Source organism: Vitis vinifera, chromosome 12 (assembly GCF_030704535.1).
Source record: "Vitis vinifera cultivar Pinot Noir 40024 chromosome 12, ASM3070453v1".
Classification (NCBI taxonomy): Eukaryota; Viridiplantae; Streptophyta; class Magnoliopsida; order Vitales; family Vitaceae; genus Vitis; species Vitis vinifera.
This window is the reverse complement of record NC_081816.1, coordinates 168,537-191,903: the sequence shown is the minus strand read 5'-3', so window position 1 is coordinate 191,903 and position 23,367 is coordinate 168,537. Positions and strand designations below refer to the sequence as shown.

Sequence of the window (23,367 nt, the reverse complement as noted above, 5' to 3'; positions counted from 1 at the left end):
ATTTCTTTCATTATTCCTCATTGCTGCATATTTGCATTTTTCTCCCACAAAAACATAGGGAAAGGTCAAGCAGAAAGAAATGATATGTTTATTTTTCACTTTGTTTTTCCTTTACAAAATAGGTCAAAGGATTCGAAACTGACAAGAAAGAGGCTGAGGTGGATTAGATAACCATATATATCCAGGTGACGTGAGCGAGTGAAAGACGTAGCGAATACCTCTTGCCCTGTCCTTGGGGTGTGTGCCTAAGTGCCTTAACCCGTTACCCTATTTATACCCATTTGCTCTTCCGCGCTTCCAGCCCACCCTCGCCTGTTGCTTTCTTTTTCCTTGCTTCCACACTATTCTTCATCATCATCTTGTTTCCAAATTCTTGAAGGAAAAAACATGGAGAGAGCGGATTCGTCTGCGCTGGCTCGCTCTCGATTAGCCATCCTGTCAGCCCACTTGGAGGCTTGTCTCAAATCCTCGTCATTCGGCTCCGTGATCCAGCCATCTTGTGTTTCAGCTCAATCTGGGATCCAGCCTCCTGGAGATCTCAAGGGTTCATTGACCATCGTTGACGATCGAACAGCAAAGAAGTACCAAGTTCAGGTCTCTTCCCATGGGACCGTCAAAGCTACAGATTTGAAGAAGGTCAGCCTTTAATCTCAATTATTGATTTGATTAAAAATGAAAAAAATTTCAGTTTTATTTCTTGGTCAAGTTTTGATTCTCTTTCTTCCATTATTTTCTTAGCAACCAAACATGGAGAGAGTTAAAATTAGAGAAGGAAAAGCAAGATCCTCTGCTAAGCCTAGGAGCTCACAATATATCAAATTAATCTCTGAATGAATATCATTTTCTTTTATTGTATATATAGGTTTTTCTTGTATTTTTTTCCGCACATTTTGGAATTGCACTTTGTCAAAATTGTGTTGTTATCCTGGGTTTTATTTGGAATTGGACTTGTATTTGTGATTTTTGTAGATTACAACTGGAAATAATGACAAGGGACTCAAACTTTATGACCCGGGGTATCTCAACACAGCTCCTGTTCGGTCATCGATTTGTTACATTGATGGTGATGCGGGGATTCTTAGATATAGAGGCTACCCAATTGAAGAGTTGGCCGAGAGTAGTTCTTTTCTGGAAGTGGCGTACCTCTTAAGTAAGTACACTTGTGCTGGTTTATGCATACATTTGAATTTCTTGTTAGTTGGGACTAGTAGTCATGAGGTGCATAGGAGTTATTAATCCATTGAATTATTTCACAACGATTTTTTCAATTTGAATTTCGTCTCATGAACAAAAGACAGCTGCTTTACAAGCAACTGACTCTGGAGCAGTAAAAGGCTTTGCAAATGTTGTTTGAAGTATGCCTTTTGGCTCTTTTACATGAGTGCTTAAAATCCTAGCATATCTAAGATGTAACATCCCTTTTGGCATCATGTATAGTTGCCCAAATTCCTCCTCAATATGAGTTAATAACCCTATTGAATATGTGTTCATTTTCTGGTAAAATATTTCTACTTTTCTTGAGTCAGAAAGCCATTAAACAAGATGTATTATAGAATTATAATTTCGGGAATTTGCTTTTCCCTATAAGGTTAATAATATTAAACTTCTAGTCGATCTTTGCTAATAGATCTAGGAAACAATTGATCCGATTTAAAATCATTTGTTTCAAAGTGTTATGTTAAATTTATAATTTTCTATTGTTAGACTTATGGGTAAGAATTCTAATTTTACCAATTAGCTAATTTGACACTCTGTATTGCCAGTGTTGGTTCTTACTTGTGTACCTGGACAAATAGAATATGGCACATAAACCAGTACAAGATAAGCATTTTTAAAGTAATGGATTTTTTGCCACAATCTCTATGGCATCAGATGTACATTCAAATTTGTAAAACTCCAATTGCTTTAAGAAAGATGAGGTGAAAGCTGATTGATGCAATGGAACCTATTGTGCTACTTTTCATCACAAAGGAGAGGCCTTGACTAACATGGTAGGTTTCATCACTATCCTTTTACTAAAAATGGGCCACTTCAAGATTGGATGTGATAGAAATGGCAAGATATAAAGGAGGCTAAAGTAATGTGAGAAAAATGAAGTCCATAGTGGGAAGGGTTAAGTTCAATGATGAATAGAAGAAGGGGTGAAATGGTGTTGACTTCTGGCTTAATCGTATCATCCAAGTTGCCAAAGACTTCATAACTTAATATTCTTTGAAGAAAAGATATACTATTTATGTAGTATGCAAATGACAACATATATACATCCACTCTGTTGATGACTAATAATGTACAGAATATTGGAGGAAAACAATTAATCAATAGGTATTAGAGATTATTGGTTATGTTAATATCATAATAGCAAGTTATTTTATTACAGAATATACTACATTCTTTATTAATTATAAAAGTTTAACAGTTTGTTTGTTTTCTTGCACCATGTGTCAATCTTATGTATTTTTCTTCAGCATTTTGAGTGCTTCTGTTTTGCAGTGTATGGGAATTTACCTTCTGAAAGTCAGTTAGCAGACTGGGAATTTGCTGTTTCTCAACACTCAGCTGTTCCACAGGGAATTTTGGTGTGTTATCTTCCTTTTTCTTAAGGAAGTCAAAGACTGTTTTCGAAGTTACATTATTGAATTGCATGTTTTAAATTTGCCTTTTTTGTGGGATGAAATTGCCTTATTTTAGTTTGCCTTAGGAACAGCTAGTTTTGGAAATGATCTTTTGAAATATAAAGAAATCAATCTCTATAAGCACATAATTCTTGCTAGGAATTTTAATTATGGAGCCTTTGATTGTGAAGTTTCTGAATGGAGTTGGCATCGGCCATCTGGTAGATAGTAAAACTTGCAAAAATATATGGGCCTGTTTAGTAGTGGAAATAAATACTTTTTTTTTTTTTTTCCTTTTTGTGTTTCTGAAGAAGAAAAATGAAAATAAAAAAGAAAATTTGCACCTTCCAAACTTCATTGGAAAAGTTATCTTGAATTTTTTTTAACAAAATTTAAAATATTGGTTTTTGATGTTTTAGAAAAAATCAAGCACTTTAAATGATAAAAAATGAACATACATCTTCATTTTCAAAAATGGAAACACTTCTTAAAAAGAAAAACTAAAAACAATTTTGTTTCAGCCACTAAACAGGCCTGAGCATTTGCTATTTGTAGGGTACATCCAGCCACAAAACAAATAATTCTGCCCTGGTTAACGTTTTCTGTGAGATTAATCAATGCGCAGTTGCACTTAAACTGACAGAAGCCTTTCCACTTGCAAGAGAGGTCCTTCATTGTACTTTACTTAAATAAGGCAGTTTTTCTGTCTGAACTATGTTTCTTGTACTTTTTCTGTGAAGAGAATCAAAGACGGGCACTGGGAAACACGTTGAAATAGTTGAATGGTTAATGGCTTAATGCCATTTCCAAGTGAGTTGGCTCAAAATCCTGAGTCCTACCCAGTACTGTTGAAATCATAAAATAGCAAAGTGGTGGTAAGATTGCATAGTTTCTTGGTTGTCATCCAAATGCATTGCTAAAGAAAAGAGTGAGTTGCTGGGAGGAGGTATTTTGGCCTTGCATGAACTGATGAGAGGGCAAGAGACGGTAAAGGAGCCACTCAATAGAATGGATTATTGGTTATGGCAAGGAGTAATTGGAAAGGTCATGAGCAAAGTGTTGACTGAAAAGGTTATTGCTGAAACATGGGGTTTGTGCTCAAAGCAAAAAATAAATATGTTGAGGAGCATGCACTTGATGCATCAGCATTCGCTCAACTGAATTGCATTTACCAACTCTTTGACCTGAGTAATGAATCTACTCCCAAGATATGCTTATCTAGATCCCCACATTGTGGGCGCATGTTTAGGAAGAGAGGTGGGAGGAATGTGGGGTGAATATCAATCTTTCTTATTTATATTTTTATTGATATTTTGGGCTAGGGATTGTAATCAATGAGCCTGCCACAAACATCCACTTCTCATGGAATATCACTAAAAAGTTTTGCATAGTCCTTTTACCTTTCATTTCTTCATGTAGAGAAGACCTATTATACTCTTATGTTTAGAATATGACCACAATAAATTTTTGCTAACTTAACGAGTCAGATATGTTATAAGTGTCCTTTTGGAACAAGAGCTTTGCTCATGTCAACATTCCTTGTCATTTGGTTTGTTTATAAGGAAGGTTTGTGCTATATTAGTAAATCAAAGGAAAAATAGTGTAATTTAAAAAAAAAAAAAAAAAAAAAAGGAAAAGAAAAGAAAAGAAAAAGAAAAGAAAAGAAAAAGAAAAAGAAAAACCTGGTGATCTATAATTAATAAAAATCTCGATGGAGGTAAAACAATTCACCCTTACTCTTTATTTGTTTTAAACCATTATATAAATGGCCTTGCATTGCTTTTTCTGAAGTCTAATACTGGTTCTCTTTCTAACCCAACGGTTTGTTACAATTCTGTTTTGCAGGATATTATACAGGCTATGCCTCATGATGCTCATCCAATGGGTGTACTTGTCAGTGCAATGAGTGCTCTTTCTGTTTTTCATCCAGATGCCAATCCTGCTCTTAGAGTGAGTTTATAGTTTCATTTCTAAGCTTCATACTTATATTACCAGGCCTTAAGAATCTTACAATCTTACATGTTGGGTTGCATATTGGTCGTATGGTGAACTCATCTTTTCACTAGAAAGGTTTGTCTCTCTAAGGTTTCTTCAATCCCCATGGAGTGATTTTAGCTGACCATGGCTGTTGGGGGAGGAATTTCCTCTCTTCATTGTTTCCTCCACCCTTATCTTCTTGAATCTTACCATTCTTTATGCTTGATCAGAAACAAAACTTTGTTGAAAAGGAACAATGAAGGATGAGATATCCTTTGAAACTACAAAATAAGGACAGCATGCAAAATAAGCACTGCAAAGAAAGAAACAGAAGTTATAAAGCAACAATCCTATGCCCTGAAACAGTAAAAACATCTAGTGACCTTACATCCTCTTAGTCAAACCATTATCCACCTGTCAGTCTAACTAGGTCTTGATATCAGTGAAGATATAATTCCCCAAACAAGACATGGATCCTCCTTATCTAATGAGTAAGCTGCCATGTACCTTTGCCCCTTGAGGAAGTTCATAAGCTAATAGTTGTCAACTCCTCTTCCACATCCCTCACCCCAATTATGGATCATCATTTTCCCAGAGATATCTTAAAGCTCATCTTCAACAGCAAGTCCATTACTTACTGGTTTGGAGAAAACCTGTAATGCCTCTCCTTTATACCATTTAATAACCCCTCCAGGATTGCTGACTTGGATTCTCTACAATGAAACCGTCATATGTAACTTGAAACTACAAAGTGGAGGAGATAGGATGAATGATTTCATTTTCTTTAGTTACCTGTAGAAGCAGCTTTCCCATTCAAAGAGCTGTGATCCAGTCGAATGCTGAGAAACTCCTTGGTTAATAACACCCAAGAAGTTGTGAGAAGTAAGATTTTATTGGTTACTCCTCAATAGACCACATGTTCTACAAAATCCTTGCATTCTGATCCAACCATAATATCAAAGTCATAGAGAGGGTCAAGCACGTTTGCATAACCCGCTTCTCTCCCCTCTTACTGAAAACCTTCATAAAAAATTGTCCACGTTCTACAAGTAAACTAAAGGTCACCCAAAGGATTCCAATCAATGTGAAAATTCTTTGCCTTAGCCCATTTGCAAGAGGGCAATGTAGAAATTGGAGATTGCTGTGGAGGTTTTGTTGAAGTGGATGTAGAAACAAAGAATTTTTCTCAGCTCCAATGGGCCAGAATTTTGGTGAAGAACAGGGGGAATTTTTTTCCGGGAACTATGCATTTAGTGGTTGATTCTTATTGCTATGCATTACAGCTGTGGTGGGAGAGGCTGCCATGGATCTCTGTAGTGGTACCGATGAAGATTTTGAAAGGGGGAGAGGGGGATAAAGCTAGGGAAGAGTGGGATGTGGGCTCATGCACGGGGAGTGGCAGTAGCAAGGGGAAAGAGAGGTGGCGTGTAGTAGAGGCTGATGGGGCAGGTTCAATCAGAAAGGCTGGGGGGGAAGAAAAGTATGATGGAGACAGTATGACAGATACAACTGAAGAATTTTCAGCCTTTGAGAAGAAGGCTGGAGGAAAAGGGAGTGAAGGGGTGCGCTTAAGTGAGGGGTATGCTAGGCTTGAATGTTGCAAGCCCATTTATGGAGTTGCTCAAGCCCAATTGGATAGGGCTTTAAAAGACATGGAGACTTTTTGCGGGCCCAGGGTTTGCTAGGAAGAGGGGCAGTCCAGCAGAGGAATGGGGCGGGCCTATTGCGATGGCCCTTCAAGCTCTCAATGGGATGGGCTGGTTGGTGCGGCTTGCAGGCCCAAGTCGGGCTTGAAAGAAGGGCAACCCATTGTAGGAGCTTTGTGGGCTTCTTTTCCAGTTAGGCCCATAAAGGACAAACCATTAAAAGAAGCTAGGGCTTCTTTCTATCTACTGCGATCAGAGAGGTGGTTTGAAGAAGAGCTCTTGGTCAGCGGGATGGATCCTGAAGCGGAGAAAGGGGAGACAGGAATGGTTTTCCTTGTGGACGCGTGGCTTTTGGAGGAAGATGCCAAGTATTCCCTCCTCGAGCCTTCTTCTGTTTGCATTTGGGGGGGACGGGTCTCTTCTTCTTCTCATTTCTCTGGGGTGGAGGGGGCTTTGATTGAGGTAGAGGAGAGTTGTGTTTTTGATGCCTTTGTGAAGGAAAGCGGAGGGAAGTTAAATATAAGTCCTTTGAGAGTGTGTCTGATGGAAGGAAGGATCGATCAGAAGGGTGTGGGCGATTTTTTTCTGTTAGAAGTGGGGAGGGATGAAAGGGCTGGGAAAAGGGAGAGGATGAGGAGTCATGGAGGTACAGTTGTCTGGCAAGGTTCTGTCACCGTTTGGGAATGCCTTCTAAGGGCTTTGAAAGCGAGATCTTGAAACTCCTTAACAGAATAAGAGAAAGAAGAGACTGTTCTGAGAGGGTTAGCGGAAAAAAGAGGAAATGACAGAGACCTTTGAGATTTGATTGTGAGCTGAAGAAACTTGAATGGTCAGTAAACTATGGTGGATCAGGAGGGGATTGGGGTTATCAAGAGTGTGTTAGATGAGGCTTAGAATTCTGTCGTGGAATATAAGGGGGGTAAATGATAGAGACAAGAGAAAATTGATAAAGAATGTGATTAAAACACAGAAGGTGGACTAGTGTGTCTCTAGGAAACAAAAATTCAGGAGATGACTAATGGAATTGTAAGAAGCCTTGGGGTAGGAAGATGTTTGGAGTGGGGGCCTTTAAATTCCGGGGGGTGGGGGTTGTGTTGTTTTGGGATAATAGGGTGCTGCAAATGATGGAGATGGAGGTGGGTAAATTTTCAGTTTCTTGTCGCTTTAAGAACTACGAGGATGGTTTCTGCTAGATTTTTTCAGGAGTGTATGGGTCTACTGTGAAAGGGGAGAGAGAAGATTTTTTGAGTGAGCTGGGGGCCATTAGAGGTTTGTCGAATGAGCCATGGTGTGTAGCAGGAGACTTCAACATGATAAGATTCCCTTCTGAGCGGTGTAGAGGAGGCCGTTACTGACCGTATGTCCCCAATGATGAGGAGATTCTCAGAGGTGGTTGAGGAGTTAGAGCTAAGGGATTTGCCTCTTCAGGGGGGGGGGGTTGTTCACATGGTGTGGAGGTCTCAATAATCGGTTAAAGTCGAGAATTGATCGGTTCCTTAGTTATGAGGATTGGGAAGCTCATTTTCAGGGGGCCATACAAGTTGTATTGGCTAGGCCGGTTTCTGATCACTCTCCGATTCTTCTTGATGGGGAAGAGATGAGGGGAGGGCCCTCGCCCTTTAGGTTTGAGAATATGTGGCTGAAGGAGGAGGGCTTTAAAGAGGTGCTGAGAAAGTGGTGGAAGGGGATTCAAGTTAGTGGATCAGCCAGTTTCATTTTGATTGAAAAATTGAAGACGTTAAAACCAATTTTGAGAAGTTGGAATAAAAAGGTTTTTGGGCAGATTGATTCTAAGAAGTAGAATGCGTGGAATCTAATGGATTATTGGGATAAGGAAGAGAGGTTTCGCCTTTTGTCGTTGGAAGAAGAAGAGGCTAGGAAGGAGGCAAAGGAGACATATAAGAAGTGGGTTCTTTTAGAAGAAGTGTCTTGGAGATAGAAGTCTAGGGAAATTTGGCTGAAGGAGGGGGATAAAAACACTAGATTTTTTCATCAGATGGCTAATGCTCACAAAAGAAGGAATCGGATGACTAGAGTAAAAGTAAATGGGAGGTAGTTAACTGAGGGAAGTGGATCAAAGAGGAGGTAAGCAGAGCTTTCCAAGGGCTGTTGGTAGATCCTAGTGATTGGAAGCCTGGTATAGATGGTTTAAATTTTGAGAGGTTGGAAGAGGTGGATGTGGAGGGGCTGAAAAAGCCTTTCTTGGAGGAGGAGGTTTTTGGAGCGCTATCAGGTTGTTGTGGAGAGAAAGCGCCAAGCCTTGATGGTTTCTCAATGGCATTCTGACAGTTTTCTTAGGATTTTGTGAAGGAGGAGGTAATGAATTTTTTTAGACAGTTCCATGAGACTGGGAGATTTGTTAGAAGTCAGAATGCAACCTTTTTAGTGTTGATTCTTAAGAAAGGGGGGGCTGAGGACTTGAAGGATTTTAGGCCAATTAGCTTGGTGGGAGGGTTGTACAAATGATTAGCTAAGGTGTTGGCTAACAGATTGAAAGGAGTGTTAGCCAAGGTGATCTCAATGTCTTAAAATGCTTTTGTGGAGGGGTGGCAGATTATGGACACAGTGCTGATTGCTAATGAGGCAATAGATTCCATTTTGAAAAGTAATAGAGGGGCAATTCTTTGCAAATTAGACATTGAGAAAGCCTATGATCACGTGGACTAGTCGTTTCTGTTAGCGGTGTTGGAGAAGATGGGGTTTGGGGAAAAGTGGTGTAGTTGGATAAAGTGGTGTTTATCCATTGTTAGATTTTCAGTCTTGGAGAATGGAAGCCCTGCTGGTTTTTTCCAGAGCTCAAGGGGTTTAAGGCAAGGAGACCTCCTCTCGCCCTATTTATTTGTAGTCGTGATGGAGGCTTTTAGTTGTTTGCTGAAAAGAGTAGTTGCTGGAGGTTATTTGATGCCTTGTTTGGTTCGGGGAAGAAGGGGTGAAGGGGTCCAGATCCCACATTTATTGTTTGTTGATGACACGTTGATTTTCTATGAGGCTAAAGAGGAGTAGTTGACATTTTTATGCTGGCTGCTAATGTGGTTTGAGGCATTATTAGGGTTAAAAATGAATATGGAAAAAAGTGAGCTGATTCCAGTTGGTAGAGTTGAGAATGTGGAAGAGTTGACTGATGAGTTCGGTTATAAAGTGGGAATTTTGCCCTCCACCTACTTAGGAATGCCTTTGGGTGCTCCTTTTAAATCTGTTAATGCTTGGGATGGAATAGAGGAAAGATTCTGAAAGAGATTGGCTATGTGGAAGCGACAGTACATCTCAAAAGGAGGGAGGACTACTTTAATTCGAAGTACTCTGTCCAATCTACCGATCTATTTTATGTCCATTTTGCAGTTGCCTAGGGCGGTTAGGATGAGATTGGAACAGATACAAAGGGATTTTTGTGGGGTGGTGGGGCTCTTGAGCAAAAACCGCACTTAGTAAGGTGGCTGATTGTGTGTGAAGATAAAAGTAAAGGAAGGTTGGGGGTTAAGAGCCTTGGTCCTTTTAATAGGGCTCTCCTTGGCAAGTGGGTTTGACGCTTTGCAAACGAAAAAAGGGCACTTTGGAACCAAGTGATTAGAAGGAAATATGGGGAGGAAAGAGGAGGGTGGAGATCTTGTGAGGCTAGGGAGTCCTATGGAGTTGGGTTGTGGAAAGCTATTAATAAGATGGGATAGCTAGTAACCCCTTTTTTTGGCTTTGAGCTAGGGGATGGTAAGAATGTGAGTTTTTGGAAAGATAAGTGGTGTGGAACCACCCCTTTTTGCGAGGCTTTCCCTTCATTATTTGCTATAGCAACGTCTAAAGAGGCTTGGGTAAATGAAGTTTGGACAGCTGAGGGGGAAAAGAGGGGAAGTTGGACTCCTAGTTTCAATAGGCCCTTTAATGATTGGGAGATGAAAGTGGGAAGATTACTTTGTTACTTGGATGGGAAGATGGTTAGGGTGGATGAGGAGGATAGGGTGAGGTGGATGGAATCAAAGGATGGGGTTTTTTCGGTAAAATCTTTGTATAGGGCTTTGCAGCCGGTGTCTCTTGCTTCATTCCCTTTGCAGATTATTTGGAATTCTTGTGTGCAGCCCAAGATAAGTTTCTTTGCATGAGAGGCTTCGTGGGGAAGAGTTCTAACCTTGGACTGTTTACAAAAGAGGGGTTGGGCTTTGGCAAATGGGTGCTTTCTGTGCCAAACGTGTGGGGAGTCGATTGACCACCTCCTCCTTCATTGTGAAAGAACAAGGGAGGCGTGGACGTTGCTCCTCTCTTTTTTTGGAGTTTCTTGGGTCTTTCCTTTTTTGGTAAAGGAAACCCTATTAGGTTGGAGGGGGTCTTTTGTGGGCAAGAAGAGGAAGGTGGCGTGGCAATTGGGGCTGTTATGCTTGTTTTGGGTCATTTGGAAGGCTAAGAATTCAATTGCTTTTAAGGACAGTGTGCTGTCCATTCAAAAGCTGAAAGTTTCTTTTGTGTATTTATTTTGGTCAGAAACCAAATTGTGGATAAAAGATGGTCCTTCGACCTTAATAGATTTTATAGATTGGGTGTGTTTGTGTTAAGGGAGAGGGTTTTTTTGTGTTTTCCTTGTTGGGTTGGGTCCTTTTGTAAGGGGGTGAGGCTATCTATACTGTAACTCTGTGAGTCGCTTCTTTAACGCCTCTTTGCTATACATTTTTTGCTTATTCATCAAAAAAAAAATTTGATTCTTCACTGCCAAACATGACTCCTCCAGATACTCTCTTGTGGAGCACTATTGCTAGGGCCTTTTCACCAGTGGAATAGCTTTTCTTCCCAAAAAGTTTGGCTGGATAGGAAGTGGTCTTGTTACCATTCATTTAAAGGAACTTAAAGAAGAGCTAGACAAGAAGTTCCTTCTTCCGGAGTCCAGCAACATGTTGGAAAAAGATCAAACATTTGGTATAGGTCATCAATCTCCCTGTCGTTGAGATTTCTACGGAAAGGTGGTTGATAGCCTTCTCAACAGTCAGTGTAACAACTGGTGGTTGATGACTATCAGCACAACATAAGGAATAACTCAATCAGTGACAATATTTTGTATAGACAAGCAATGCACCCTGTAAAAAACTGAAGGCTTCATCTGGGAATGCTTTGGGGAAACTTCCATCCAAAAAAATCGAACTTTCTATCTGCTGCTAACTCTCTGCCCATTTTGGTGGTGTTATTAAATGAGGCTTTCTTGCATTATATGTATAAGCAGTCACCTGAATAGGATAATATTAAGCCATTTGAGGAGTGGTTTTTTCTATTAATAATATTTAAACATTTGTAACTGTTGAAGTGTTGGTCTTGAGAGCTTCTAAGAAGTGCCAGACTGTGGTTTTGGATTTGAGCATGACCTGATATTGAAGATTCTTGCAACTAGCAATCAAAGGATTGCTACAGTCAAAGAAATGGCAAATAAAGTGATTTCTTTTCTTTTATGTAGCCATCTCTTCCTCCACATCTTTTAAGAATGGTGGTATTTGTTCTGTAGTTTGAAGGGAAGTGGCTTGTCAGGTAGCTATCAGAAACTTCTTCAGGGTGGTTGTGGATTACCAGGATCTGAAATCTTGCTCATTCACAATAACATAGGGCTACTGAGGAATAGGAACAGATTCATAAACACTTTTAACCCTGGGATCCTTGGGGCTCATCGAGAACTTCTACATTAAATTCAAAGATTGTGCTCCATTGCGGTTGTAGTTGTTCCAACAAATACTTAAATGAATTGATCTATCTCACTGAGGCCATCCTTAATGCCCTTAATAACTTTGAATCAGATGTGTAGACTTTCATTCCCATCTGAAGAAGTGGTATGACTGGTTGGATAAATCCTCTTTAGTCATCTTTACTGTGTTTTATTGAAGTTGTTGGGAACATGCCATTAACAATATGTTTTTACATAGTTAATAAGAATTAAATACGGCCTTAGTTGTGGATAAATTTTGTTTAGTTATATTTTTGGTTGCCTGTACATCTTATCAAATGTTTTTTAAGACATTATTTGAATGTATGTAACTTCTGTTGCAGATTCTGTAATGTTTTCAAACATTTCTGATCATATTTCTTTGTTGACTAGGGGCAAGATCTTTACCAGTCAAAACAAGTGAGAGATAAACAAATAGCACGCGTACTTGGGAAGGTTTTGTTTATTTCCTTTTCTTTCTTTTCTGTTAAATTTCTCTTAGTATATTAAACTGGTTGAATCAGGATCCTGCTGTTAAACTTTAGTTTTGTACTTCATGTGCATACATTTATAAATATAGCAGACCTACATGTAAAGATTTGGAGGTTAATTATTTTTGTTGCATGCCAATATTTAAACAAAAGCTGTTACTATATTTTTCAGGCACCCACAATTGCAGCAGCAGCTTATTTGAGGATGGCAGGAAGACCTCCAGTTCTCCCTTCCAGCAGTTTTTCTTACTCAGAGAACTTCTTATATATGCTAGATTCATTGTATGTTTTGTTTGATATCTTTGGTCCTCACTTATTTATATACAGGATAACTTTATAACTCAGCTCTAAAATGTAAATTCTCTTTCTGATGTCATAAATACTTCTAGTCAGGTAGTATGGGCAATACTAATTTTGTATTGTCATCTTCTTTTGACTGAATCACAAATTTAATCTGTTATGTGTAGGATCTCTCTCTCTCTCTCTCCACACACACACACACACTAGATGGACACCTAATACTGGATTTATCCACTGGTCATATTCTTTGGTCCAGAATAGTGATCATTCCAGAATAGTGATCATTCTGAATTAGGGGTTGTTTTGGGCATCTTGATATCTAATTGGATTCTCTCTTTGCAAATTTGCAGAAGCAATAGGTCTTACAAGCCCAATCCTCGACTAGCTCGAGTGCTAGACATTCTTTTCATTCTGCATGCAGAACATGAGATGAATTGCTCCACAGCTGCAGCCCGACATCTTTCTTCAAGGTAGGCATCTAATGGTCCCAACCAATGAAAGAAGCCCTAAAAGCTTGTATCATATACCTGACACTGTATTTGCAGTGGTGTTGATGTATACACTGCTCTTGCTGGAGCTGTTGGAGCATTGTATGGTCCTCTTCATGGTGGTGCAAATGAGGTATATTAAGGAGCTTATTTTTTTTTCATGCTTGAAAAGCAGTAATATTGAAGTTAAAAAGCTCCATTATGAACATTATTGAAGGATTTCAGAGTTTCAATGAGGCATATTACACTTGAAGATATTTGTTTTTTAATGCCATTGATTTTTTGGCTTTTCAAACCTTATTTTGCGCACTAGTAGGTAACTTCACTCTTTTGTCTTTGTTATTATAGGCTGTGCTTAAGATGTTGAGTGAGATTGGAACGATCGAGAACATCCCAGAGTTCATTGAGGGTGTCAAAAACAGGTGAGTATCTCACATATTTGGTATATGATTTCTTTGAGGTCGCAAAAATCTTCCATAGATGCCAGCATGAAATTTCTGTATTCCTTGACATTTTTATGCATCTTCATTTGTCTAGGAAGCGAAAGATGTCTGGATTTGGGCACCGCGTATACAAAAATTATGATCCCAGGGCAAAGGTCATAAAGAAACTGGCAGAGGAAGTATTTTCCATCGTTGGTCGGGATCCTCTCATTGAGGTTTTTCTTACTCCTAACTTGTCTTCCTTTATGAAGCAACAGATATGCCTTTTTCATGTGTTCATGCTGAATCTTTTAATTACATGTCTTGTTGGCACTGCATCAATCATGAGCCTACTATACTTCTGATAAATTGGCTTATAGAAGTAACCTATGATACATCAACACGTTAATTTCAGCCAAAATACTTGTGTTGAGATGATACAACATGGGTGCGAGTATGAAATCCGTTTTTGATATGCTTTGTGTTTCATCAAATACGACTTTATCTCTTTCTTTTGTTAAGCAACCAATTTTCCTAAATGCTTAGGCTTATAGGATTTGGGCTTGCAATGTATGTCATTCACTCTAACACCCTCCCTCACATGTAGCCCCATGCCTGCACATGGAGAGACACACAGATCCCTAAGCAAACAATCATAGCTGGTTTCTTTTGGGCTAACTTAATAAATTGGGGATATAAATATGCGGTGGTGAGGTTTGAACACGTGACCTCTCACCAAACAAGGCTTCGATACCATGCTAGATGACCAATTTTACTAAAAGCTTAAGTTTGTAGGATTAGGCCCGCATCGTATATTATGTACTTTTAACATCTTTAAATTTTATTTTTTATTTTAAAATTATGCTTATATTGCATTCTTTATCTCTCTCTTTCTCTCTTTCTCTCTCTCTTTTTAATTTTTTAAATTTCAGATAGTAGTATAAAATAAATTATAATAAAAAAATAAAGAATTTTCAAAATAATTTTTAATTATTGTATAGAAGTGATTTATCTCAAATAAAATTAGAAAATATATTCGCAAAATTTTGAAAGTTTTCAATTAATAATGGTTCACTCATAATCGGCTATATGTTTTTGTAAAAGTTCACTCAACATTTATTCACAAATTTCTTGGTCCATATTATGAACTAGTGGTGTAAGTATTATTTCTGAATCTGGTATTTATACATCTGTTTGAGTGGCCATATGTGTATGATTAAATATTTTTTTTTTTGATAAGCGAGAACAGAATATATAATAAAGAAGGCCGAAAGGCCGCACCGCATACAGGAAGTATACAAAGCAGCCACAAGGCCAAAAAAAACAAAAACAGGAACACCTCACCAGCCCTTAGGGGACCGCTACCCACTCCAAGAAGCCTAAAAGTGAAGAGGACTCCTCTCCCCTATACAACTTAGCCCAACTCCACAGACTACATACAAAAGAGTTCTTAAGAGTCTGAATAGCCAAAGAACCCCCTCTAAAAGCTAACCTATTTCTTTCCTTCCACGCCGTCCAAAAAATACATAACGGAATGGACTTCCATATCTTCTTCCTTTTTTTACCCACAAAAGGGCAACGCCTCTTTGACCTTCTCTGGAAACACCCACTGAACCCCAAATAAGGCAAAGGCGATTTCCCATAGGGCCCTAACCACTGTATAGTGTAAAAGAATGTGATTTACATTTTCCTCTTCACAACCACACAAAAAACAACGATTTGGAAGCTGCCACCCACGCTTTTGCAGCCTATCCAACGTGAGGATTTTTTCCCAAGTAGCCTCCCACGCAAAAAAAGCCACTTTGGTTGGGACCTTATCCACCTAAATATTTTTTCCCTGAAAGACGAGAGGATTAGGGGCTACCAGCAGATTGTAAGCCACCCGAATTCGAAAACTGGCAGAATCCCCTCATTTCCAAAGCATTGAGTCCTCCTCTGGGGTTACCCTGGTGTCCCTTAGCAAGAAGAGCAAGTCTTCTATTAACACCAGCTCCCAATCGTTAGAATCTCTAGCCAATTTGAGATTCCACCCTCCTTGGCCGAGCCTTGGGTCCCACACATCATTCACCAATTCATTACTGCACACTGCCAAGGCAAAAATCTGGGGAAACGCTTGGGACAGCGCTTCGTTGCCGCACCAATGATCAGTCCAGAACATAATCTTAGTCCCCCTCCCCACCTTGAACTTCATGTTATTCCAACACCAGCTCATCTCCTTCAAAATCTCCTTCCAAACTCCCACTCCAAAGGGCCCCCGAACTTCCTTGGATTTCCAACCACAACCCTCCAACCCATGTAAATTCTATATGTGTATGATTAAATATGAACCCTGTAAATTCTAGGCATGATTATTTCCATCATGTCACAAAGCACCAACAACTTTATATTTCTTATGGTTTTGGGTTGATAACATAAGCACCAACTACTTCATATTTCTCAGGGTCTTGGGTTGATAACATGCTGCTGCTCTAGTGTTTTTTATCATTGGAAATGTTTTATTGGTTCGACCTTTAAGGGTGCCTTAAAATTTCTGTGGTTAAATACAATCTAAAATTTTGATGCAGTCACTGTGTTCTTATGCATTCATCATACACCACTTGTAGGTAGCTGTTGCTTTGGAGAAGGCTGCATTGTCAGATGAGTATTTTATTAAGAGGAAGCTATATCCAAATGTTGATTTCTACTCTGGGTTAATCTATAGGTACACATAAAATGTCAAGAATTTTCATTCTCTGATTGTAATAGTTGTCAATCAAGTACTAACTACTTATTAACTAGGGCAATGGGATTCCCAACTGAGTTCTTCCCTGTTCTGTTTGCAATTCCTCGAATGGCTGGATACTTGGCACACTGGAGAGAGTCTCTGGATGATCCTGATACAAAGATAATGAGACCACAACAGGTCAGTCTTGTGCTTTTCTCATTTTAAATGTGATGCTATCAGAACTTTATACCCTTGAAAAATGATGGACTGCATGAATTACTTTATTTTGAAACTATTTTAAAACTGGTTTAGTATTTTGTATTCTAGGAATTTTCTCTCTCTCTCTCTCTCTCTCTCTCTTTTTTTTTTGTTCTTCTTTTGTTACAATTTGGATGAATTTATAGTTTGCTTTTCCTCAACATTTTCCCTTCTAGTTGATAAATTTGTCTTTGGTTCTATCCACAGAGCTTATTTTCACTATGTTAATCATTCAACTTCTATGTAATGGATGCTGGCTGGCCTATTTAGAGGGATTGGAATTTATTGTGTATGTTAATTTCATAAAATTTAATTTGTATTTGGGTAATGGGGTGCCAAATAAATGTGATCTTGGCATTATTAAGCTTTGCTTCTGAATTACATGCTCTGAATGTTCTCTACTTGATTTACAAGGTTTAAAGTGACTTGGTGATGGCTTACACCTTCTCTTTTATTGCCTATGAAAAAGAAATATCAGAGGAACTGGGGTTTTCTATTATGGTGATTAGCTTCATCTTGTGACTTTTGGGACAATATTGTAGTTTGCAACTGTTTCACAGGTTAAGAATACAATGCTCTGAAAGTTAAGGCAAGGATATGTAAGTTAGGGAAAACTGCTTTTGCGTTTTGGATAGTGGATGAAATGGTTGGTTGTGGAGCTATGTTTACTGTTTTTGGAAGTTCAGAGCTAGATGTGATTTCCAACAGCTTGCTTTTCTTAGTGACATGAGGATGGAGTGTCCGTCTCTGGAAGATTGATGCATATGTTACCAATACCATGGTTTTAAAAACCGGACCGGACCGGTCAGTCAAACCGTCGACCGGTGAACTTTCCGGTTCGGTCCGTTTCAATGAACCGTTTGTGGTCAAACCGGCATCGAACCGTTCAAACCGACGGTTGAACCGTCGAACCGGACAAACCATCCGGTTTTTTGCAAACCGGTTACACCTTAGAAACAATTTTTTGTTTACCATGTAAAAGGCCCATTCCAGGCCCAACCTAAGGTTTTCCTTTTTCCAAGTCACTAGACCTAGTCCAAAGATAAAATTAACACTTTTATTTGGGCCATGCCCACAAGAGCCCAATTTGTTGTCATTTTTTATTTTAAAAAACACTTCAAATTGGGCTATGCTACCGGGCCAACCTTCCAGGCCCAGCTTGCTGGCTTGTTTGGATTGAAGGCAAGTGGGAAGCTATTTATAGAGCACATGGAGCACATAAAATTCATGTGCCTCTGATGAGGGATTGGGAATGAGACTCATTAGAGGAAAACATTGCCTCTTGAGGGTTGGACGCACGGAATTTGATTTTATTTCAAATTTTTATCATATAAAATCTTAAAAAAAAATGTAAATATTTAAATTCATGTTTATTTTTATAATAGTAATATAATAATAATTATACAAAAAATAATATAAATTAATTAATATAATAATTTTAAAACAATAAAATACAAAGACAAAAAGATAAAATTAAATATTGTAAAATTTTTCATGTTAAATCTATATTCTTTCTTAAATATTACATATTTCTATTTAATCAAATTTAAAATATTAAACTTTATCATTTAATTTAATTTAATATACCAAATATAAAAATCAAATATTATTAAAATTTGTAATTTTATATATTTTTAATTTTTATAATTATTTTTAATTTTATATAATATATAAATTATATATTTAATTATTTATTACATCACCGGTTCAATGGCGGTTTGACTGCCGGTCTGACCAGTGAACCATGAACCGGTAACTTTTCTAGTTCGATCACCGGTCCGGTTTTTAAAACATTGCCAATACCACACAGGCTTCCACAGGAACTTGCTTTCGACATATAGGTTTGATATTTGTAAGGACACAGCCTTGTTAGTCAGGGCTGTATCTGGACTTCAGTTCCATTACAGTGGCTAATGATGTGTTTTTGTGGGATGGCACAAATGGAACACAGGTTGCTAGAAGCTTGTGCTCAAGATTAAGGCTTGTTAAAGTTGAGAGTGGGAATTGGTTAAGGATTTTCTCTGGATCTAATTCCACTCCTTGTTAATGGTGGGGTTTAGCAATTTAGAAGATAGAGAGTAGATGTACTTGTGGATTCAAGGGCTCAAAAAATTTGTGCTTGAGATATTAATCGAGGATTAAAATTTTGGGAAATTTCCCCAAAATTTGCCTGAGATATTGGATTTCGGAGCAGTCTAAAACAAAATATGGGATAACAATTTGATGAGCCAATTTTTCCCAATTTTATTGCTAATATACTGATTTTATCATGAATTTTTGGCAGACTTGACAAGGAAATGGGACTCTTTTAAATTGGTGGTTTTTTAAAGTTAAGGGATTGGGGTTGGGGGGGGGGGGGGGTGGGGTTTGCACCCTGGTCCTCAGGCATGGAAAAGCTATGCCATAGTCATCAGGGCAGCTTCACCTTTAATTTTATTAGTCATACATTAATGTATATATACTATATTTTGTGTTTGTGTTTTCTAAATCTGAAACATTAATTTATAACCAAAGTGAAACATCAAAAATTAAACTTTACCTCAAATATGTATAACTAGATGGATCATCATTTTAGTATTAAATGTGTTTTCAAGTAATGCATATTATTATCCAAAATTAAAATTTTATTGTATAATATATTTTTAAAAAGGAAATTCAATATTGTATTATTACTTGTTTTATCATTTTTTTTTAGTTTTATCCAGCATTTATACGAGTGCTGATCAATTTCTATCCCACTGATATTTTTTTTTTTTCAAATTTTGGTCCAATATTTTTTATATTTCCCAAGATTTCCATAAAATCTAGTCACTGATATTTCCTGAGTTCCCAATATTTTGTTCCTTGGTATTAATGATATGCTTGTATCTAGATGTAATTTCTCTAGTGATCTAGATTTGGGTGTTCTATCTCTGAGTGACATCTGAATAAATCAACTTTGTATGAACAGGCCAGTTCAGGGTCCTATTTCTGATAGATGCAGCTATTAAAATACAATGTGATTACACTGTTTGCATCAAACTGCATATAACAGGATGGTTTTCCATACTTATATGTCATGTAGCAAATTGCTGACTGGTTTGAAACCCCAACCCCGACTCAGCAGCCTGTTTAGATCATACTGAGTGAGCAGAATTTATGATCTTCCATTTTTAATTAGATCCCAACTTATGCTTCCACACTGCATGAAAAGTGTGGTGGTCTAGTCAGATCTGGGATTGGACCTTCTCCATGTCCATATGTGCATTATGCATAAACAAAAAATAAGAGACTTTTGTTTGTCCAGAGTGATACTACTAGGCAAGATTGCAGTGGCATTGCTGCCCAATTGGTTACTATAGGCATGGCGTCAAAGTCCTTTGGACATGTCAAATGATTGTAAGCTCTGAGACTAACATGGTCAGAGATTTAAGATGTGGCTGTTCAGTTTAAAATCTTCTACTTTGTTGAAGTTGAGTATGGGTGAATCTCTAATTAGTCTGCCACTAAAAAGAAAGCATCCTGCTTTATAGTTGTTTCCCTATACCAGTTAAATGTCAAGGTTGATCTGATTGTTTTTAGCTATGCTATCTCAAACTGTTTAATGACCTTGGTATGCGGTTTATATTGGGCTGGCTATTGAGAACTGGTGTGGCATGACTTTATATTTTAGAATTCATTGTCATATTAGAAGGGCTTTTGGTATTGCTTTAGAAAAAGTTTTTGTTCATGTCATTTTATATGACAATTACCTGGTTGAGATGCCCATTAAATCATACTACCAAGACTTGTAGGGTGGACATTATTATCTCAATGCACATGTTGCAGAATTTAAGGAAATCCATTCTACAATTCTTGGTTTTCTTTTTCCTTCTATGCTGTGAGGTTGGGGGAACTGTAAAATCTGCCTTTTTCTCTAGCAACTTAAATGTCAAAATCACCAAGTGCGGCCTTAATCTGCAAAAGCTGCTATTGTGGGCACCAGCATGGGTACTCCAATGAGGAAGTAGAATAGATTTTGCAACATGTGGTTACAGGGATTTAAGAATATTCTCATTCTCAGTTCATGTATAGGTGTCTTCCTTTAGGAGACAATGAGCTCTTGCAGAACTCCTGCTCTGGGAGCTTCGCATAGTTTGCCTCCAAAAAACTCATACTGAGATATTCTGGACCTGCCATCTTCATCTCTTGATATCAATAGTCCTTGGAACATGGGGAACCTGTCATCTTCATCCCTTCATATCAATAGTCCCTGGAATATGGAGACATCTAGGCTCGAGCGCTAGGCCTGGCACTCAGTTTATGCACAGTTGGATCTTAGCCCTTGAATACCACATTAATTCATGATTGGCTGTCTTTTTAGCTTCCAAACTTGCTTCCATTTTTCTTCATTTGTTTGGTCTGCTAGGCTGTGCGTGGAAATATTTTCATACAATTATTTCTAAATTTTGGGTTGTCATGCAACTTTTCTAGTTTTTTGTGTCACTTCCTGGTTATTCAACTCTTTTTCATGATTTTGTTTCTATTTGTTCAGGTGTATACTGGGGAATGGCTACGGCATTTTATGCCAGTTAAAGAGCGGATGATGTCAGCTGAAGCAGACAGACTGGGCCAGGTGTCTATTTCAAATGCCACTAGACGAAGGCTGGCTGGATCAGGAATGTAACCCCAATATGCACATATGTTGCATCAGAAGAGGATAAAATAATTGCTTGAAAAATTAGGAGAAATAAATGTGTAGGAGGTCAAGGTTTCCAGGTTATGGTGAAAGAATGTGCAACCCCATAAAATAAGAAGCATATCAGCTGTGGATATGAACATTGTTACATGATTTAATCTAAATGTTAACCTGTCAAAATAACTTCTGATGTAGAGGTTTGCATCTTGAAACACTGGTTTCCTTTTTATATTTCCTTGCCCAGATTGGTGGCAACGCCCCTAATCAACTCAATTATTCAGGAAAACTTTCCACCTGAAACATATCTAGAAGATGATGGTATAATTGCCAGCAAGAACAGAAACTTTGAAGTGAAGGCCCAGTATGGAAACATTTTTCATTTTATAATCAAATATGATGAGTTAAAAGTGAACATCTTCAACATTACGGATGCCTAGTGGATGTTGGTTTCAGGTGCTGCTTGCCCTTTGATCATATGGATGGGGTTGATAGGCTAACAATGCTTGTTTTTCACGTGTCTGTTGTGTTTGCCTTTACATCTGAAAATTACTTTGTGATTATCTTGTAATTTGATCAATTGATGTGAGTCAGAGCAAGCGATTGAGGAGAGGAGAGGAGAGGACACCTTATTTACATCTGCAACTCTCATTGTATCCTCAAACAACCAAGAAAAGGTTTAGCCATGTAATTTGAGGTTTACATCAAACCAAAACCCCATCAAGAGAGTTTTAGCAGCATTTGCAAAAAGATTCTGTTAAATTCCCGTCACATCTTATTTGGTTTTATTCCCTAAGAGCCATTATGTCCTCAGTCTTTCTTTCATCAGTCTTAAAAGCCTCATAAAGAGTGAATTTTCATGGTATTGTGAAAATTGAAAAGTGAACTTAACATGCCGAGTTTGAGTCCTGTTTAATCAATTGCAAAATTAGAAGAAACAGATGGAGGAATGAGATGGCAAATATTAAGGTTCTGACATGGGCGGACAAGTGCTCCATCCAACGGTCCAACCTTGCTCTTACATGCAATTCATTCATCTTCATGAATTTTAGTAAAAGAGGTCGACCACGTTTGGTTATTGGAAAGTACGGAGAGAAATAATGTTTAGGAGAGTGATTTTTCTTATATTTGAATAATATGAAAAAAAAAATGAGAAAAAAGGAAAAAATAAAATAAAAATTCTAAAAAAATTCCTTCCAATTTTGGATAGGACTAAAGTTTGGGTGTAACTTGGGTGAATTGGCTTGCACCAACCCGAACCTAATATGACGTTTGGATGAATGGGTAATCATTTTTAATACTCAAATTGAGTTTGGGTCAAGTTTTTTTATCCGAGCAAAATTTGGGTTGAACTTGGGCCAAGGTTTGTATAATTTGAATTTAACCCAAATTTGATTTAATGTTTTTATAATATTTGTAATGTATATTATTCTATATAATAATACTTATTTTCGTTTAAGAATTTTAAGAAAAAAATATTAAATTATAATATATCAAATACTTTTTTATTTTTCTTTAGAAAAATATATAAATTTATTTTTACTTTTTTTATTACTCTTTTGATTTGTTGTCCTATTTACTATTTAATTTTTCATATAAATATATAAAAAAGGTTTTTCAAAAAAATATTATAAATAAATTTTGAATTGAGCAATGCAATCAACACCAGTCTAACCTCACCAACTTGAACTTAACTTAAGTTTAGAGAAATAAGGTTGATTTGGACTTGGGTTAAGTACTTCATATTAGATGTTAGATTGGATTGAGTTCAAGTTGATTGTTTCTTAATTTGAATTAAATTTGGGTTAATCATCCACCCAACCAACCTATATCTAAGTTGTGGCCATAATTTCACATGACTTTTGTTGACCATTTTCGTATCAAAACAATGGAATTCAAGTATCATAATAGGATTATTTGGTAAAAAAAAAAAGGTTCAAATACTATTATTATCTTTAAAAAAAAATGACGTTTAGCATTTTAAATCTTAATAGACGATCGGCCTATTTTTGATAAAAAAACTCTATTATATTTATTTTCCCTCTGAAACACTCTTTTTCTTTTCACATTTTCTTTTGTGTTTTCTCTCTTTTTGCTTTGTCGTAAAGGAAAAGAAGCCTTCGCTATTCTTTCCTCTAACCTTTATTATT

General features: G+C 37.6%; 1 protein-coding gene across 1 annotated transcript; it reads left to right on the top strand.

The window, feature by feature from the left end:
• The first annotated feature begins 17 nt into the window (after window positions 1–17).
• Window positions 18–21,432, top strand: LOC100255795 (citrate synthase-like). The gene is made up of 13 exons (XM_002284028.5): window positions 18–636; window positions 970–1,150; window positions 2,491–2,576; window positions 4,458–4,562; window positions 12,294–12,356; window positions 12,564–12,673; window positions 13,042–13,161; window positions 13,237–13,312; window positions 13,528–13,601; window positions 13,717–13,837; window positions 16,205–16,302; window positions 16,380–16,503; window positions 21,077–21,432. Exons 1-13 carry the CDS (start codon window positions 388–390, stop codon window positions 21,206–21,208), a joined length of 1,539 nt encoding a protein of 512 aa, XP_002284064.1. The 5' UTR covers window positions 18–387; the 3' UTR covers window positions 21,209–21,432.
• The last annotated feature ends 1,935 nt before the right edge of the window (window positions 21,433–23,367 follow it).

Coding starts and splice junctions, on each gene's coding strand:
- LOC100255795 (XM_002284028.5), top strand. CDS start 388: ATGGAGAGAGCGGATTCGTCTGCGCTGGCTCGCTCTCGATTAGCCATC. Junction 4,563..12,293: donor ATGCCAATCCTGCTCTTAGA/GTGAGTTTATAG, acceptor TTTGTTGACTAG/GGGCAAGATCTTTACCAGTC. Junction 12,357..12,563: donor TAGCACGCGTACTTGGGAAG/GTTTTGTTTATT, acceptor TATATTTTTCAG/GCACCCACAATTGCAGCAGC.